The sequence below is a fragment of the Dermacentor silvarum genome, chromosome 3 (genome assembly GCF_013339745.2).
Source record: "Dermacentor silvarum isolate Dsil-2018 chromosome 3, BIME_Dsil_1.4, whole genome shotgun sequence".
Classification (NCBI taxonomy): Eukaryota; Metazoa; Arthropoda; class Arachnida; order Ixodida; family Ixodidae; genus Dermacentor; species Dermacentor silvarum.
In genome coordinates, this window is record NC_051156.1 from 147,979,398 (window position 1) to 147,998,796 (window position 19,399).

Here is a 19,399-nt window from a genome sequence, read left to right on the forward strand (position 1 = left end):
AAACAAAATTCTGTTACGAGGAAACACAAACACAAACCTCTTTTCCAGCATTTCTACCATACCAACAGCGCCACGCCCGTATGACCCAATACTCTAACCCATGAATGCCTTAGTGCACCCTAAAGAACCCCAGGTGGTCAAAATTAATCCGGAGCCCTCCACTACGGCGTGCCTCATAATCAGAACTGGTTTTGCAAAGTAAAACCACAGAAAGAAGACGAAGAATGTGTACGTATCTATGACAAAATAACAAATAAATAAATAGTGAATGACGAATCTTTCGTTTCACTTCCACCATCTCTTCAACTATGTCGGGGGGGGGGGGGGGGGGGGGGCTGCAATACAGGATAGGGGACAACTTACACGATTGCTATCTGTGCTGTGTCCCAAGGTTGCGGCTCTGCCGTTACACAGTTCGACACCTCAATGCGCACTAGTGGTGGCTTCACTGAAAGTAGAGAAAATGCACACTTTTTGTAGCTGTTTCATGAGCTAAACATGTCATCATAAGGAGGCCCTACGTCTGTTCTTGCAGAGCGAAACTATCTCTATAGGCGTCATCATCTTACATAGATTGCTCCGGCAAGCATAGAAACACTAATGTGCGATTCTTGCTTTTGTGTCAAAAAGCAACACGCCAACTGACGTTGGCTTGTTGCTTAAGTGGGATGGATATGCATTCAGGATAAGAATTTTCAAAATTTCATTTTAAACGAAGTGTTCTTTGCTTCTGAAAAAAAAAAAAAACACGTGACCTTCTCCGAGCGAGCGGCTGGTGGAGAGAACGAGCAGCTCGCGCAGACAGAGAGGAAAAAAAAAAAGAAACAGGTGCTGCGTCACTGACGTCACGCGGCGGCGGCGGCGGCCGAAGTTGTGGCGACAGTCGACTGCGAAGCAATAGAGGACGCTCGCCCGGGACCTAGCGGATTGCGCGGTAGGCCTCGGAAATACGCTGCGACCTCGGAAGCTCGCCAAGCGAGAAGCGAGGCGCGACGTGCGAAGCGGCGGGAGCAAGGCGTTCAACCGCGACTGCTGCTGTACCCCTGCTGAGAGGATGCGACGTAAAGTCGAAGAGAAGCGTCGTTGGCGCCAGCCGGACCCCGCATCACGAGTGCGCTAAGCCGTAGCTAAGGGTCGAAAACGAGCCGAAGAAACCGAACTGCAAAGGCAGCAACGCGACGATGCGAGACGGCGCATTACCAAGTGTGGAGCAGGCTTTCGCCTTCACGTGTCACAGGAGTGTAACATGCTGACAAACTTTTCTTTCTGAATTTTCTATGTAAAGTGCCATGTCTTGCATTGGTGTGATCTACTATGCGGTGCTTTGCGGTAATAAAATCCCATAAAATATAAATTTTAACCTCCTGCACGCTTCGGACGGAGCACATCAATGGGAGACGCGTACGACGTATTAAAATCAGGTGTCTCAGCTTCTGCAGACACTTGCCATACCTACGTTTACCAGCGCCTGCAAATCGTCGCGGCTGCATTCGTCGGTGAAGCAAATTCCCAGGCGAGTAATAGGCACGTCTTCAACCGAATAGTAATCCTTGAATAAGAGAATCTGTAACAAGCAGTATCAGTGACAAGAGAGAGAGAAAGAGATTAAAGTTTAATAATAACAGTGAGAACGATAATCATAATCACAATAGCACTGTGTATACCTTACTTATAAAGTGAAATTCGTAATAGAAGAGAGCCGCAAATTTAGAGACAAGCTGGCTAGAAGGATCATCCTCGGCATTATTCACAACATGCAGTAGGCGGTGCAACAAACTTTGGCAAGCTTCAACGAAGCAACTGCACTACAGCCTTACGCAGCTGACTGTGCTTAGTCACGAAAAAGATATCGTCCTATAACTCACAGAAAATAGTTACTCTACGCCGTTTCATATACTTAGCAGGCACCGTAGCTGAAAGCAAGCAATTAGCGTCGTCATTGAGAATCACTCTAGACGTTCCGTAATGCAAATGGTTCTTAGCAACTATACTTTCTACAAAATAACTATTTAAGATATTACAACCTCAAGTTCTAGATGTGAGGTTACGTCAGATCACGTACCACTTGTGCACCTTTGTAGTGACAGTATACTCGACGTACAATGTTCTCGTTGCGAACGCAAACGGTGCGCCATAGGTTGAGATCTGCGACGCTTTCCACGTAACAGTGCATGTCATATTTTGCCATATAAGGCATGGAACGTAATGCTAAATGAAGTTACACGACGCATGCCTAGGTTGTTCTTTCATATTTGTCGCAGCATTTTTTTTTTCTGTCGTGAATGCGAGCAGTGAAAAAAGTGTCTCTAGCCTTCGTAGCCATGCCTGCTGTATATGTATGAGACGGTGCACGGGCGCAAATCGCTCGGCGCTTTGCCCATGTAATTGGGCACTCCGTGAGCGAAACAGCGTGGTGCATGCTTAAGGATAAATGTACCGCCAGGCTTGTTCTAAACTGGATCTCCGCATTCCGTGCTCATTTTCACGCCACATTGAATCGAGTCGGAAAACTGGCACACTCGATAGGAAGCATAGTGCAGCAGTCGCGTTGACAAATGCCTGAGAGCGCACTTTACCTTCGGGTGCAAGTTGTCCGAGAACGACTCGATGGCGTCTTTCGTGGCAGTGCCGTTGTTGGAGTAAGCTAGTAGATTGCAGTACTGTCCCCGCGAGACCACGTCACGGTTCTCGTGGTGGATCACGGTCTCCAGACACTCGTCGAAGGCGCCGGCGTCCATGTGCGAGCCCTGGAGCAGGCCCGTGGGGAACTTCCCAGAAGCGTCGAACACTGCACCCAGAGCAAAGCTTATTAGAAACACTTTGTGGTACACTGATTCATATAGCAATCACAGCGCTTTACAGCAAATATCCGACATAAGGAAAAACAAAACACCAAAACTATTCTCAGAAATTTGAGCATCGGCAACTACAATTAGATAACTTGTCATTTGGGTACTGCAGGTAAACGGGATTTTCCTCGATGTTTCGCAAGTGCCCATGAGTCACATCAAGCTGGCAGGCGTTTGCGCGGTATTGTTCGACTATTCTGCCTAGGGCAAATAACTTGCCTCTGGTACATGCCGAGCTGGTGTCGGTGTACGGTGATGGTGCCCGCGAAAAATCTCTTGGGGCATTGTGTCCCTCGAAATACAGAAAGTGGAATCACTGCTCGTGCTTCAACCAACTTTCCCGATGGAAACTGCCATTTTGGTTTGCTGGCTTAGCGGTGTTTCGTGGTAGTGCTAGAACACTTTTTTTTTAATCCACTAAAACCACAGAGACGTCGCTCATTTTGGTACGCATCGTGTATGCCTGTTCTAAATGCGTGGTTGCGTTAGTACTTACTTTATGAACGCCCCTCCTGCTAATAGGGTCGGCATTGTCTAGCTTTCCGCTGTGCTTCCAATTGCACCGTGCGGACAGTGTACGTTCATCAGTTAGCAGAGAAGGAAGCATAATAATAATAAAAAAAGCGCTGACGCTCGCATTCTGGAGAGCGGGAAATGTCTTCTCTCCGCAGCCAATCAAAAATGTCTTAACGTGACCAACTCGGCATCCAAGCTGCGTAAATCAGGCAGCTGTTGACCACAATAAGTAATTATAGCCAGGTTATCTTGACAATAGTCGAACGCGAATATGACAATACCGTGTAGAGACAATTATTCTCTATAACGAACTCGCTAAGCTTACTAACCGGTACTCATGTAAATTAATTGCCTCATATACAGCTGCGTATTGGACACGGCAAATAATTTCTGCGGAGGTGCGCGCTAGGTGGAGATAAGCGTGTGAAATAGAAAAATTGCCACCCATCCTATTGCAGCCATGAAGCTAGAAAAGAAACCCATATTGGTTTCTCGCAGAGCTTCACAGTTGAAGAAAAATCCGTCCTGGTCCGAGCTTCCAACCTGGGACCAACGCATTTCCGAGGTGTTCGCTCTACCATCTGAGCTAACCAGGAGGCTAGCAGATCGCAGCGCGAGAGCGAATTGATCCTCTATTCGAAACTCAGAGACACTGAATGTGTAAAATTAGTTCTGCGAGAACCGGCAAGATGAAGGAAGGTTCATGAAGGAGAGAAATGATCATCCACCCGTTCATTTTCTTCTCTCTTTCGTTCACATTTGGTATATTGAACTCCGGGCGCCCGCTGTCAGCGCTGTCAAGCAGAATAATTTCGACCACCTGGCGTTCTCTAACGTGCACCCAATACATGGTACACGGGTGTTCATGCATTTCGCCCCCATCGAAATGCGGCCAGCGCTATTGATATTTGATCGTGCAACCTCGCGCTTAGCGGCCACTAAGCGACCACGGCAGGTGTAGTCCCGAATGTACGTCTTCAAGTTTCAATTAGGCCACTTGTACAATTTCAGGTGACTCTGGTAACGCAAGGACTCATTCAAGTCGTTTTCGACTTGTTCGCGTAATAATTTATGCTGACAAAACCTAACTGGCATCGGTAGCAGCGTACACACCCGTGAGACTCCTCACCGCCCCCCGCTCGAAATACAGCTCACTAAGGAGCGTTCAGTTTCAGTTTATTATCCATTCAATACAATGATTATGTTAACGATACTATACAGACGAGGGTTCGAAAGTCAAAAACTGCAACAGGACCCTCGGTTCAAATTAAAACAAATATATACAAGGCATGGGTTAAAGCGGCAAAATAACAACGTTGAAGGAAGACGAAAGAACGCGCAAAATACAATACAATGGTAAGATACAAAAAACAAGGAAATGCCTATATCAACAGGCGTAATTATACAGAACAACATATTATCGGGCATGAAACTATTTACAAAGAATAAAATACTTCAATTCATGTTGGAATGTATTCAATGATGATGTTTGTTGAAGAGAATGTGGTAGGTCATTCCATATTTTTATCGCTGAAAACGAGGACGTCATTTTTCCATAGTTGGTGCTACATTTAGGTAGGAGAACGTTGTTAGTACGCGCAAACCTAGTGGAATTGGTATTAGTAGGCAAGTTGAAGTCTACAAATTCGTAAGCAAGCTGTTTTTTAAGCAATTGAAAGAAGAGAATACTTAAATGATACTTAAACAAGCCAGCCAGAAACAAGCGTTGCTATTTTCCAAAGTACTTACGTCTCAGCGCCCACGGCTCGAACTTAAGGATGGCTCTGTAGGTCCGAAGCAGCGCCATGCTGCACTCAGGTTGGACGTCGGCTTGCAGGAACTTTCTCAGCAATGACCTCGGTAACTTGGAGAGGCCACAGTCCAACATGTCTCGCATCAGTCCCGCGTATTCAATTTCTCCCTTTGGCTTGTCGGTGGTTGTATCTATCGATGGCATCCCTGCCGAATCCTGGCCATTATGGACTTCCGTCGGGAGCGCATTCTCTGCTCTGGTCCCTCGAGTGAAAAGGGGGAGCAGCACTACCATAGTCGCGAACATGAAACTCGCAACTGATGGCTGCCTTCCTCGCCTGCGCCCCTTCGCAGGTGATGGTACCATAGCTGTTAGCCCTTGCTGGCTGCGATGGGACCGAGATCTGCTAGTCTGTTCAAAACAATGGCTTCGTGTTTATACAAAGAGTTTGGTGGAATAAGAGACTATAGTGGTCTTCCTCGCCACTCTTCGCCTGCGCTATAGGCGTCTCCAACGGGCTCGTAAATCTTCACGATGGTGTTTTACCTCCGTATGAAAATCACTCACCAGCCTGGAAAGAAAAACAAATCCCATCTCGCTTCAGTATTTGAACGAGGGTTAGATCTGTCCTCCTAATAGCCACATAAGCTGCTTCAAGCGTACATTGCATACTTCTCTTATCTGTCGCTGTGTCCGTACCAATGAAAAGACGGCATTTTCCGGACTTTGACGTATGTGTGTCAGTCAGTCATCCGTACTGCTGCCTGATAAGAATATAAGGGCCTTCGAAGAAGCTTCCATAAAAATGATTAACCATCACGATTTTCCCTGGGTTGTTTTCCTTTTTTGCTTTCCTTGCTCCAACATTGTTCAACGCGATGATTATAGGGTTAGCCAGTAGCCTACATTGTTTGTGATGGTTCACTCTAATAAAAATAGCTGCAGAATCTGCACTCGGTTTTGCTTTGCCCATTTTCGCGGAGTTCATTTTTTCATTACGCTGTATGCAAGAACGCCACATTGCCTTCGGAATGCGAAACACATTCTACGAGAAAAAATACGTTCTTTCCACGGACTTTATTTGTACCTTTTGCAAACGTCACTTATACGAATGCCCACGTCTGGTCCTCGACTGTAGATGCGGGCTGCTGGAGCCGCATTCACAAAGGCTTTCATTCCTAAGAACTATTTGCCATGGGCCAGCTTGCGTCGGTGATAGTATGCCCGGCATCACGATTAGTTGACACCTGTTTTTAGAAAAATATTTAGCGTCAGAACCTTTTGTAAGTTGTAAGTCTAGACCCCGGTCCTTCGGCTCGCTGGAGCGCCTCTTCCCTTCGCCCCCCCCCCCCCCCCCCCCCCCCGACACGCTTCCAGGGAAACAACTATTTTCAAGCACAATGACATACTGAGCAGCCCCGTAGAAGCGGTGCAGGCAATTTTACGTATCCGTCTTCTGCAATCAAGCGCAAGCCACGTCCTAACGAAGAAGCATTTTTTTGGAATACAATCTCACCAACATCCTGTCAAACATAAGGGTTATGAAACATACAAGTCCCTGCTGGCACATACCTGAATCGTCGCTCTCTTTCAGTATGGTTCACTGAAGTTGCTTCATTGTGCGCTTCAGATGCTTGTTACAGCACGCCGAACGTGTGTTTAGCTATTTGGATATTCCGAATAAAATTATGTGAGCTGCTTTGCGAACTACGAAACCAGGGAAGATATGCACAGTCGGCTTAAATGCATCATCCTAAACAGCTGTGGCCACCGATGACACTTACATACTGTAAATTATTCCTCAGAACACAGCGTGATGTAGGGATCGAGGGATGCGATAGCGCTTGAAGCAACCTCACCGTGTCGAGCTAAACCATCGTTTGCACGCAGACTACGGCGTCTGCTTCACCAAGCTCTCGAAATACGTAATAACAACGCTTGTCCCAGAAATCCATTTAGCGAAAGAAAAGATGAAATGGAAAGGGAAATGAGTCAAGACACTATTCTTGGTACGATCGCGCTTCCGCATACGTCTACATCTGTGGCTAGCTGCCAATGGTGCAACGCACAATTCTGTTGTCTCAACAGCGCGCATATGAGGTCACTGCGAACCGAACGAGACGCATCCGAAGCCACAAGAGAGAGAAAACGCCCTCATTATCAAGTGCCATGTTCGAGTAGGCGCCCATATGCCAACGGCTTTGAGACGTTCATCGTGAAGGTCAGTAGGCGGGTGCAGGAAAGGCTGACTAGTTGGTTTGTAATGATCACGTATGTTTTACATACAGCACGTGCGAGCAACAAAGTGCCTGTCCTGTGTGGCTTTCGTCTTTCGCCTGTTGTTTGCACGCACTGTGTGACGCACCTAATCACTGAAGAGGTTGGTTTGTCAATGACGGCAACCTAACTCCGCCACATGAGTGTTCTGAAAAAAAAAAAAAAAAGCTAGCGACGCTGCGGAGTGTTGACTCTTGAACAGTGCCATTTGCGAGCGTACGTGTGGGTACTGAGTCACGCAGATGACATTGAAGCAGCAAAGTCGCCCGTACTTAACCATAAAGCGATCGAGCAAGGAAAGAAAGTATCAACGTGGAGTCGTGCAACGGCCCGCCACATTTTAAGCATGTCAGCGCTTGTTGGCCTAACATCCATGCGTTTTACCGGTTCGTAACACGATTGGCGCCGCACATGTTGCGACAAGAGTTGAATATCAAGCGGTCTTAAATTGGTCGGTTTGTGTGCGCTTCGATAAACATAATAAGCGACACAGAACAAAGGACTAGCACCATTTTGCGTACCAAACCTTTTTGCTATATTAACCGGATTGCTAGGGCTTGCATTGTCTGCCGCCTTAGCAATGTCTGCATGCCGACATTTTCGACCGTCTCCTTGCTGTATATAGGAACTCTAGGTAAAAACGATGAATAGGTAGTCCACTGTTCTTGTCTACACTCAGCTTGGTGTGGTATGACTAGCGTCGTCAGGTGGTGACCTTCATTCTCATGCAGCTATATAACAAGCAAGGGTTACCATTAACTAACTTAAAATAAACTTTGGGCACTTGTTTGGCTACCTTCCGCGCTTTTTCCCGACCAGGAGAACTCAGTTTCAAATACCAGGCGAGAAAGCTATATACCATGGTCTGGTGTTGCTGGGATGTTCCAGCGCTCTTCAGAAAAAAAAAAGAAAGAAAATCAGGTAGGCTGTTTCAGAGCGGAGCCACAGTGGGTTATGCGCAACGTCTTCTGAGTGCTCGGACGGTGTATGGGCACTGGGGTACAGGAATCATGTAACCAAATACACAATTTTATGCGTTGCAGAGCTTCCATGCTTAACTTTTGATACAATCGGGGGGGGGGGGGGGGGGGATTCTACAGCCTAATCATGCAATCATGCTCCCTCAGTATTCAAGGTGTACTCACCATGGTCAAATGTGGTGGGCGCTAATCGGCATCCCTGTGTCGGCATCCCTGCCGGAGTCTTTCCACGCCATTTCTGGACCCTGCGTGTTGAACGCGGGGCGGCTATGGCTGAGTACACTTGAAATTTGTGCTCAAAGAAGTGAACCACTTGTAGGCCTTCTAACTCCTGATGAGCGCAGGTTTCAGTTTGATGGATTGCGCCTACAATGGCTGAGGGAGCTTTATCGGAATCGACCACTCCTGCGCGGATCGACAAACGTACTCTCAAGCTATGGCTACCTGAACGCCTAGTTAGAAGCTAAAATTTAGCTCCGCTTGTGTCAGGCGTGGCGCTACGACGGCGCCATCTGTGCAGACGACCGATGCATGATCGAGTACTGACTTTTTTTCATCTACAAAACAATAGCAGTGTCAAGCGCACGGATAGTTAGGTTGCAAATGTATCAGTGATACTTGTATAACGCGTCTTCGTTACATATAGTTTCAAGAAGCGAACCCCTAGGCTGACCGAAATGAAAAACCTTTCACATCAAAAGACAGCGCACAGCAGCCAGGTTCGAACCTAAGGGAAGTCTTTATGTATTCACCCTGTCCAATGTGTTATAGTAAAGGGATGCTTTCCCTGTGGCGCCTATGCGCCATCGAAGCATACTATGAAATTAAAATTTTCGCCCTACAGTTTTACTCGACGGGAAGAAGCATCACCGTGTCGCCTATGACGGCACATATTTTGCGAACGCCTATTCAGTCCTTATTGCATTGTAGTATGGTGCGAATGTTCGAAGTTTCGATTACAAACAATATAAACTTTGCTATTTTATTCGCATTTCATTCGAGAATTCACTATTCCAAGATGTGGCATATTCGTTTCGTTGAAATACTGTAAGTGACAACAAGAGTCCTTGCAGTGCCCGGAAAGCTAGATGCGAATGGTGACTTGGGTGAATTATATTGGGGCAGGAAAACCAAAGGCTTTGGCGCATACAACCAAGTTCATGACCAAACAACTGCAGGAGATTATTTGGTTCCCAATGGTTACCAGCATGTCTCGCCTTAGCCAGCCTGCGACTCTGCTGTCTCTGTTTATACAAAGGAATTTATTATTTAGGCTATCTCCCCTATGTTTGAATTCTTTCACAGCGATGCGCGATGATGCAGTATACCTGATCCAGTTCTTTCTGTCTGAATACGTTGCTATATAAATGTTTTTTTCCAAGCCTGAATCAAAGCCAGCAAAACACAAGGAAAGTGCCGTGCGGCTAGCCGCGCGGTACTTCTTGCGTTATTATAATAAAATTCGAATAAAAGTAAAGCACCAATTAAATTTCTTCAGCTTAGGAGAAAAAAAGCTGGATTCTATTAGTGGCGAGAAACAGAATTTCGATTTGAGCGTCAATTGTTCACAAATATAAACTGACAACTTTAAAAACAGCTCAAACAATCTCTCACTCTCAGCAGCAGAAACAAATATCGGAATTGTTTAAATAGCGTGCGTTGGAGCGTGTGAAGCGCACCAATTTGGTATATGAGGTTACATCTTATGTGCAAGCGCTGCACAGTTTACGAGGGCTTTTCAAAAGTCATACTCACAAATCCGTTGCACATTTAAGAGACTGGCCGCCACAGTAGCTCATCGGTTATCGCGTTGCGCTGATTAGCTCGAGGTGAGGTGGCGCGTTCTATCATGGCCGCAGCGGTCGCATTCCGATGGGCGCGAAATGCAAGAAACGCTTGCGTACGTTAATTCGGTGCACATCAAAGAACCCCACGTGGTCAAAGTTATTCCGAAGTCCCCCTTTACGTCATGCCCCATAATCATACCGTGGTCCTGGCTCATAAAAACAGAGTCTAAATAAACTAATTGAATTTTCAGGTGGGCAGCATATAATACATCAGTTTTAACCACTTTAGGTTCTTAGCAGATGCAGTTTACGAAGGTGCAATGTCATTTTCTATTGCCCAGTTTGGAAGTGCTAAATCTGATGCATGAGTTTGCTTGCTGTTGCTTTTGTTACAATTTTTTGAGAAGTTGATGACCTGTACTCAAAATCTAACTTGTGGGTGTAGGTCAGTTGGGGATTCATCATTTGGGAAGTTACCGCAAAAAACACACGAGACAAAGAAAGACTATACCGCTTTGTGTTGTCTCTTTCTTCGTCTCGTGTGCTAATTGCGGTAACTACCCAAAACCCAAAATCTACTTCCCTACAGTAGGGTGAGTTTACCATTTCTTTTAAGTCCAACAAACATTCTAAAGTTCTGCGCAGCAGGCTCCAAGCAAAACAAGCTCCTTTCCCGTGTATTTAGATAGGAACTCCTGAGCTAAAGCTTCCTATTATTAGAAATTCTTCGAAGCCACAATGGTGAAGTCTAGACAAATGCATGCTCTAACTATCATTCTATTGCTGCGTGATGCTGACGACATGCGCAGACATTAGCGCAAGATTTTCCTGCATTGCTGTTGGTGATGGTTGTAGTACTAGCTACGGATGGGTTTACCTTAACGATGATGGCCGTCAATATCCCTGTCTGAGAGTCTCTTGCATTATGTAAATGAAGCACGTGGCTAGAGATGCGACAAACAAGTGTCATTAGGAAATACGAGGAAGAGGCGTGAGACTTTCCGGCGGGTTGCGATGGAGCATTCTGGAAGAACAAAGTGTTGTGAACAAGCATTCAGAAGGCACGGATTCTACATCCTTTCGAGCATCTTTATCATTTATTCATATAAAGTCCAACAGTACCAGTTTTGATACAATGAATCTGATACCTCAAAACTCTTATTTTCATGCTCTTGTAACTCATGTAAGCGCTACTACGCAAAGCCCGTAGCAGTGCTTTCGACACCATAGAGTATGCCACCCCAGGTTGTTGATAGTTTAGCAAACCAATTACAGTCGAACCTGGATATATCAAATGTGAAGGTGATCTCAAAAACTTCAATATATAGGTAATTCAATATCAAAAATAAAAGTTTCCTACAAAAAATTTCAAGGGGATTTTACTGCTGTTCGTTATACACAATAATTCATTATATGTGGGTTCAATATATCCACGTTCAGCTGTAATTACCTGATTAATCACAATACTACTTACCGTAATCACTTTAATTGTTCTTTTTCTTTTTGTACGAAAGCAACTCTCCGTTGCCAGTAATGAATGTGGAAGTTCACATTGCGGAAGCCTGCAAGGTAGAGAAGCATTCATAATAAAGGGGGGGAAATTTGAAAGGCGATTCAACCTCTAGTCGATGTCGATGAAAGACAGTATTCTTCATCTAGCTGGGAGTGAGAAAGCGATGTATGAATCACACAATGTATTGGGATCGCGTCGCTGGAGGGACAATGTTTGGTTGACGTCAAGTAGGTGTTAAATTGCCTTGCAAATTTGGAATCAGTTATCATTATCATCACCCTCCCCCGTCCCCATTATTCTCAGCACCACCATTATCACCGCATACCTACTGGCCCCAGTTGCACATCTCTTGAAAAAAACTATAGCGAGTAGGAAAGACGAGAGACGAAGAAGGGGACGCACAACACCAGCGCTCAACTCACAACTGATTTTTACTGTACGCACGGAAATATATATGTATATAGTTATGGTTATATTATATGGTTATGGTTATTATACACAAAAATATATGGTTATATATATACATATTGTTACGGGGAGTATTTAATTAACCGTGAACGGCTAGCGCTTGCCTAGTCAAGACTGCACAGAGCGCACGGGTTCCAGCAGGTTTTCCATCCGACAAGAGAGCCTCTGACCCAGCCCCACTACAATGTCTTTGTCTTTGCCATTGCTCGTGACATTATCCCCGGCCGATGAAGCACCGTCCCGGTGCTTGTTGTGATCAAAATGGATTATCACAGTTGTAAAGTTTGAGGCGGGAAACATGTACGATGTCACGTCGCGGTGCGGCAGTCGATGAGGTGGATGCCATGGGAGATATCTCATAGGTGACAGGAGTCACCTGGCGCAGCACGCGGTAGGGTCCGACGTACCGCGACATTAACTTTTCACACAGGCCGACACGACGAGATGGGAGCCAGAGAAGGACGAGAGAGCCCGGTGGAAAATCAGTATCCCGGTGTCGACGATCGTAGATGACCTTTTGTGCGGTCTGCGATGACGTGAGCCGAGCGCGGGCTACTGTGCGCGCGACGAGCGCACGCGTGATGACATCTTGCGCATAGGAAGTCGTGGACGTGGAGGCCGGATCAGAAGGGAGCAAGGTGTCAAAGGGTAGTAAGGGATGGCGTCCAAAGAGAAGATAGAAGGGTGAGTAGCCGGCCGTTTCATGACGCGATGAGTTGTATGCAAATGTGACGAACGGGAGCGCAACGTCCCAATCATGGTGGTCATCGACACGTACATGGAAAGCATGTCGGTCAGTGTACGATTTAAGCGTTCGGTGAGTCCATTAGTTTGAGGGTGATATGAGGTCGTGAAGTTGTGATGAGTAGCACATGATCGAAGTAGATCGTCAACCACACGAGACAGGAAGCAGCGACCGCGATCTGTGAGTAGGTGACGTGGAGCACCATGTTGGAGGATCACGTCGTACAGTAGGAAGTCGGCTACGTCTGTGGCGCAGCTGGTTGGCAACGCTCGAGTAATTGCAAATCGAGTGGTATAATCCGTAGCGACTGCAATCCATTTGTTGCCTTTCGTGGAAATTGGAAAGGGACCCAGCAAGTCCAGGCCCACTCGATAAAATGGCTCGGCTGGAACATCAATTGGCTGAAGGAGACCAGCGGGTAGAGTCGCAGGTTTCTTCCGACGCTGACACAGGTCACAAGATGTTACGTAGCGGCGAACGGACCGATAAAGGCCCTTCCAGAAAAAGCGTCGTCGTATGCGATCATAAGTTCTCGAGACGCCTAAGTGCCCGGAAGTGGGGGCGTCATGAAACTGGATGAGGACATCCCTGCGCAGATGATGCGGGACAACGAGCAGGAGTTCTGCGCCGTCGGGGTGCATGTTGCGGCGGTAAAGAACGTTATCCTGAAGCAAGAACATGTTGAGGGAAGTGTCGAGGGTGCCGGATTACAGACGGTCAATAAGAGAGATCAAAGACGAATCTCGACGTTGTTCGTCGGCCACATGGGTGAAGTCTGTTATCGCCAAGACATAGGTGTCGGGGTCCGTTTCAGTGGAGTCGGATGGTTCAACGGGATGGCGGGAGAGGCAATCGGCGTCATTGTGTAACTTGCCAGATTTGTACACTACCGAGAACGTGTACTCCTGTAATCGTAATGCCCAACGGCCGAGCCTCCCTGTGGGGTCTTTGAGTGTTGAAAGCCAGCAGAGCGCATGATAGTCTGTTATGACCACGAACGGCCGTCCATATAGGTACGGACGGAATTTCGCGACAGCCCAGACGAGAGCTAAGCACTCCCGCTCAGTAATGGTGTAATTCTTCTCCGACTGTGACAGAAGACTACTAGCATACGCTATCACACGGTTGGCTCCGTTCTGTGTTTGGGCGAGGATAGCACCAATGCCATGGCCGCTTGCGTCAGTGCGAAGTTCTGTTCTAGCAGCTGGGTCAAAATGAGCCAGCACAGGTGGTGTAGTGAGGGCAGAAATCAACGACGCAAAGGAAGACGCTTGGTTCGCGCCCCAAGAAAAGGCCGCATCCTTTTTGAGTAGGTCCATAAGGGGTCGAGCAATGTCCGCGAAGTTGAGAACAAAGCGGCGAAAGTAGGAGCAGAGCCCAAGAAAGCTGCGTACTTCTTGCGTGGACCGTGGAACTGGGAACTCGCGGACGGCACGGACCTTGTCAGGGTCCGGTTGGACACCAGTAGCGTCGACTAAGTGTCCAAGTAATTTGATCTGGCGGCGCCCAAAGGTACACTTAGACGAATTGAGCTGGAGGCCAGCCCAGCGAAAGATGTCGAGAATGGCCGACAGACGAGGGAGGTGGCTGTCAAAGCTGGGCGAGAAAACGATGACGTCGTCCAGATAACAAAGACAGGTCGACCATTTCAGACCGCGTAGAAGAGTGTCCATAATGCGTTCAAAAGTTGCAGGAGCATTACACAACCCAAAAGGCATAACCTTAAATTGGTAGAGGCCGTCGGGTGTGATGAATGCGGTCTTCTCGCGGTCGGGGTCATCGACAGCAATTTGCCAGTATCCCGAGCGGAGATCTAGCGACGAGAAATATTTGGCACCATGGAGGCAGTCGAGCGCATCATCAATTCGTGGCAGAGGATACACATCCTTCTTCGTTACCCGATTGAGATGGCGATAATCGCCGCAAAAGCGCCAGCTGTTGTCCTTCTTTTTCACAAGCACTACAGGGATGCCCAAGGGCTAGAGGAAGGCTCTATAACATCTTTATCAAGCATTTTCTCTACCTCCTTTTGGATGACTTCGCGCTCAGAGTGAGATACTCGGTAAGGGTGCTTGTGAAGGGGGCTGGCGTCTCCAGTGTCGATGCGGTGGGCCACTACATGTGTACGTCCTAGTGGACTGTTCGCAACATCAAATACGTCAAGCTACGAAAATAGGACACCACGGAGTGCTTCACTTTGGGAGTGTAGGAGGTCGGGGGATATCATTTTGTCCAGAAGTGCCTGGGTTGGCGCCGGTATGGCAGGTTGCGTCGCGGTCTCAGCGTCAGCAGCAAATGCAGAAACAATACACTCTTCCAAAGGTGACAGTTCGGCTAGTGAAATTCCTTGAGGAAGAACATGGGTCGAAATAGAAAAGTTTAGGACTGGAAGCAACGTTTTGTTGTTGGCAATAAGCACTACGGTATGGGGAAGTGCGATGTTGCGCGAGAGGATCAGATCTGTGAGGGGAGCGACCACATATTCACCATCAGGGACTGGGGGAAACGGTGACATAAGGACGTAGGTAGCAGCCTGCGCGGGTAGTCGTAGAAACTCCAGGGAACGTAGGCGAGCGTTACTTGATGCGGTGTCATCAGGACACAATGGCAGTTCGAGCCGCAAAATGCCAGAAGAACAATCGATGAGGGCAGAGTGGGCGCTCAAGAAGTCAATGCCAAGAATGACATCATGTGGGCAAGCGTCGAGAACGGCGAAGAGAACTGAAGTGTGGTGGCCGGCAACAGTAACGCGGGCAGTGCACATAAAAAGAACAGGTGTTCGGGTGCCGTCAGCTACTCGCACAGTACGAGAGACGGCAGGTGTCAACACTTTGCGTAGGCGGCGTCGGAGCGTAGAACTCATAACAGATATGTGGGCGCCAGTATCGATGAGAGCAGTAACGGGCACGCCGTCGACGAGAACACCGAGCAAATTGCGTCTTGAAGTAGGGGTCGACAGAGGTTTTGCGGTCCTTGTCGTCAATGCAGCTTCACCTCCCGGAGCTGCACTGGCTAGTTTCCCGGGTGGTGTCCAGAGGAAGCCGGAGAAGGAGAGCGACGGCGTTGAGGGGAGCGCGACTGGCGACTCTGAGGTGACGGCGATCGGCTGGACCAGTGTCCTTGTGCGGCAATATCGGCGTAGGTCGATTCTGAGCGCGAAGAAAGACGGTGAGGATCACGGCCCGGGAGTTGGTCGTCAAGAAAAGATGTGCTGTAGTACGGGCCACGATCTTGGCGGCGGTCACCGGGGAAACTTGGTCGGTAATTCCGACGATTGCGGCAGTGGCGTGAAATGTGGCCGACGCGAGAGCAAGAAAAACAGATTGGTCGATCGTCAGGCGTCCTCCACTCAGAAGGGTTGCGGTAGCGGGGTGTGAACCGGGGAGCGGAAGCGGCAGCAGCAACAATTGGGGCGGTGTGGTGTTCAGTGGGAGGACCGGAAGCGCACATGGGCGAAGGGGCGTAACTGGGGACTTGTGGAAATACGACGCCCATATTTGCAACCTCCTGACGTACGACGGCCTGAATGAGAGATATTGTCGCCAAATGGTCGTGAGCAGGTGCCTGATAAGCGGCTGGAGCCATGGCTTCGAGCTCCTGGCGAACAATTCTGGCCAAGATGTTAGGCGGCGAGAACGGAGGGGGCGTCACGGGATCATCGCACGAAGAGGTCGCAGCTTTATTCGGGAGTCTGTTAAAGCGCTGAGTAATCCGCCTGCTTTTTGCTTGTTCAAACCGCCGGCATTCTGTGATAATGGAGTCAACCGTGGTGCAGTTCTTACACATGAGGATGTTGAAGGCATCGTCAGCTATGCCTTTCAACACGTGGCCAACCTTGTCCGTCTCTGGCATGTCTTTGTCAATGGTACGGCACAAGGCTAGTACGTCTTGAACGTATGCGACGTACGACTCCGTGGACGTCTGAGCTCTGGCCGCCAGCTCGTGCCGGGCTGTCATTTGGCGCGCGGCCGATCGGCCAAACAATGCACGCATCTTCTCCTTGCATAGGTCCCAACTTGTAAGTTCTTCTTCGTGCGTGTTAAACCACACCCGAGCCGTGCCCCGTAGGTAGAAAATGACGTTGGCAAGCATTAGAGTCTCATGCCACCTGTGGTGCTTGCTGACGCGCTCGTACAATAGAAGCCAATCGTCGACGTCTTTGTTGTCCGTGCCGCAAAACGTGCCGGGGTCGAGGGGCTGCGAAAGGACCACGGTTGCCGGCGCCGCGGGCGCGGGCTGCGATGACTGCGTACTGTCTTCGGCCATGGAGGCGGGAGAAACGTGGCGTCCGCTCCGAAGATCCAGGGCCGGGTGGAATAGAGCCCGCCACCTCCACCAAAAAGATGTTACGGGGAGTATTTAATTAACCGTGAACGGCTAGCGCTTGCCTAGTCAAGACTGCACAGAGCGCACGGGTTCCAGAAGGTTTTCAGTCCGACAAGAGAGCCTCTGACCCAGCCCCACCACAATGTCTTTGTCTTTGCCATTGCTCGTGACAATATATATATATATATATATATAACCAAACAATGAAAACATGTCAAAATTGGTAATATTGACTTTCAAGAACATTAAATAATGTAATGGTGTGAGAATATAAAACAATCATAAAGCCAAAAAGCAACTGCAAATAGTGTAGAATAATCAAACGGAGAAATCAGTGTAAAAAGTTAGCACCACTGTAACGCAGTGTACAAAGAGACTGAGTAATATTACATAAATAAAATAGCCTTAGCGCTCTAGTAGACGAGAAATTAATGTGTAAGCCTCATATTAGAAACTTATATAAACCTGGAATTGAGCTGGAACGCAGTGGAATCTGCATTTGGGTAACCAAGGAAGGGAATCAATGCTCGGGTTATCTGAAAATCACTGTACAAGATGAAAATATGCACAACTCTGGCAAAAAGAGGTATAAGATCGCAATGAATATCATTTGCAAGCCAGTGAATACGTTAGTACACTGCGATGCTACACTTTGCACACATCTCCAGTTTCCTAAAGAAAAAAAATGCACTCAGAATGACAAAAGCTTTCGCACATGTAGGTAGCCCCGAGCAAATGTGCCTTACCAGTTGAGCACCACTTTCACATCCAAAAATATCTGGCACACATTCCGGGTAGAGTTATATAGATGAACAGCTTGGGAGCACACCACTTAACATTCTGCAGACCCACAGACAATGGAGCCGCCGTACATGCTGTTACTTGAAATGCTTTCAATGTAGACACACTTGCTGCCCTGGACAGGTATGCCGAGATATTTGCACTGGTGCTCTATTTTGTCGAACTGTACACGTATCCTGCACTACGTTGGTGGTTGAAATGTTTTGAATGCAGATGCAGTTGCTTCACCAGAAAGACTTGCCCACATACTACCGCTGTAATATACAATATGCATTTGTTCTTCACTTGGTAGCACTGAACTTTAAGTGTTCCCTCTAGGTGGGCCTGCTAGATAAATGGGCAGGCCTCCACATTCTTTCGAATTTACGGCTTGTAATGAAGCATATAACAGCACATATAAACTACGGCGTTTTACGTGCCAAAACCACAATCTGATTGTTAGGCACGTCGTATCGGGGGACTCTGGAATGATTTGGGCCCCCTGTGGTTGTTTACCGTGCACCCATATTTAAGTACACGGGTGTGTTCGCATTTCACCCGCATAGAAATGCGACCGCCGTGGCCGGGATTTGATCCCATGACCTCGTGCTTAGCAGCCCCACACCATAGCCACTAAGCAACCACGGCGGGTCAGCACAATTAATCTACAATGTGAAAGACACACTAAATCTTATTATGACATATGAAAGTGGTATGCACACGAACTATGCAACTTTATCACCGTATCCAGATCACAAAAAACGCATGAGTGAGTCTAACTTAAGAAAATTATTCCATAAATTGTTTTGAACAGGCTGCTCAATGAAATGAGCAAATATGTCGATTTTACATTATTATACCAAGCGGTTCAACTGAAATGAGCCACATCTTATGTAGGAACAATATAAATTGCGTTCACTCGCCCTTCCTGTGCAAGCAATCTGATTTCTTCCATTTGTTAAACAATTTAGAGAACGTCATTTAAACCACATGAGGGATGATGTCCCGGTGTATGTTCACGTGTTTCACCGAATGAGAACGATGAGTTGGCACATTGCAAGGGAGCAAAAATAAATAAAGCCATTATGTGCCTAAAGCATTATCACGTTTTGGGTCACCTGTCAATTGCTGACTGCCATTCGAGACACCATGCTCAGTTACCATGTATTATGTACCATGTATGTATGTACTGCTGCAGCTACTGGCACAATGTCGCCGTGTAATCAATTTTCTACTTAGACCTCCACGCAGGGACCAATCTACGCGATTAATCATGCAAGAATCAATTCTGAAGTGCCATGGCTAAAAAGCTGTGTAAACAACCCATATCAGATGGTCTATAAGCAGCAAACGCCATGTACTTTTACCCTTCAACTTACTTAGTGCACTGACATGCTTAAATACA

The 19,399-nt window shown here is 47.4% G+C and overlaps 1 protein-coding gene across 2 annotated transcripts in view; it reads right to left on the reverse strand.

Moving 5' to 3' along the window:
* The window catches only part of LOC119445892 (nose resistant to fluoxetine protein 6-like), a 40,746-nt gene extending 33,723 nt beyond the window's left edge, over positions 1–7,023 (reverse strand). The window contains exons 1-6 of one of the 2 annotated variants that reach the window (XM_049663714.1): positions 6,691–7,023; positions 6,206–6,365; positions 5,115–5,689; positions 2,577–2,788; positions 1,453–1,564; positions 364–448 (exon numbers count right to left, since the gene is read on the reverse strand). In XM_049663714.1, the coding sequence (XP_049519671.1) occupies positions 364–448; positions 1,453–1,564; positions 2,577–2,788; positions 5,115–5,484 (779 nt within the window). In that variant the 5' untranslated portion in view covers positions 5,485–5,689; positions 6,206–6,365; positions 6,691–7,023. The remainder of the gene's footprint in view (positions 1–363; positions 449–1,452; positions 1,565–2,576; positions 2,789–5,114; positions 5,690–6,205; positions 6,366–6,690) is intronic. The other variant, XM_037710192.2, reaches the window with a different exon arrangement.
* Between the last annotated feature and the right edge of the window lie 12,376 nt (positions 7,024–19,399).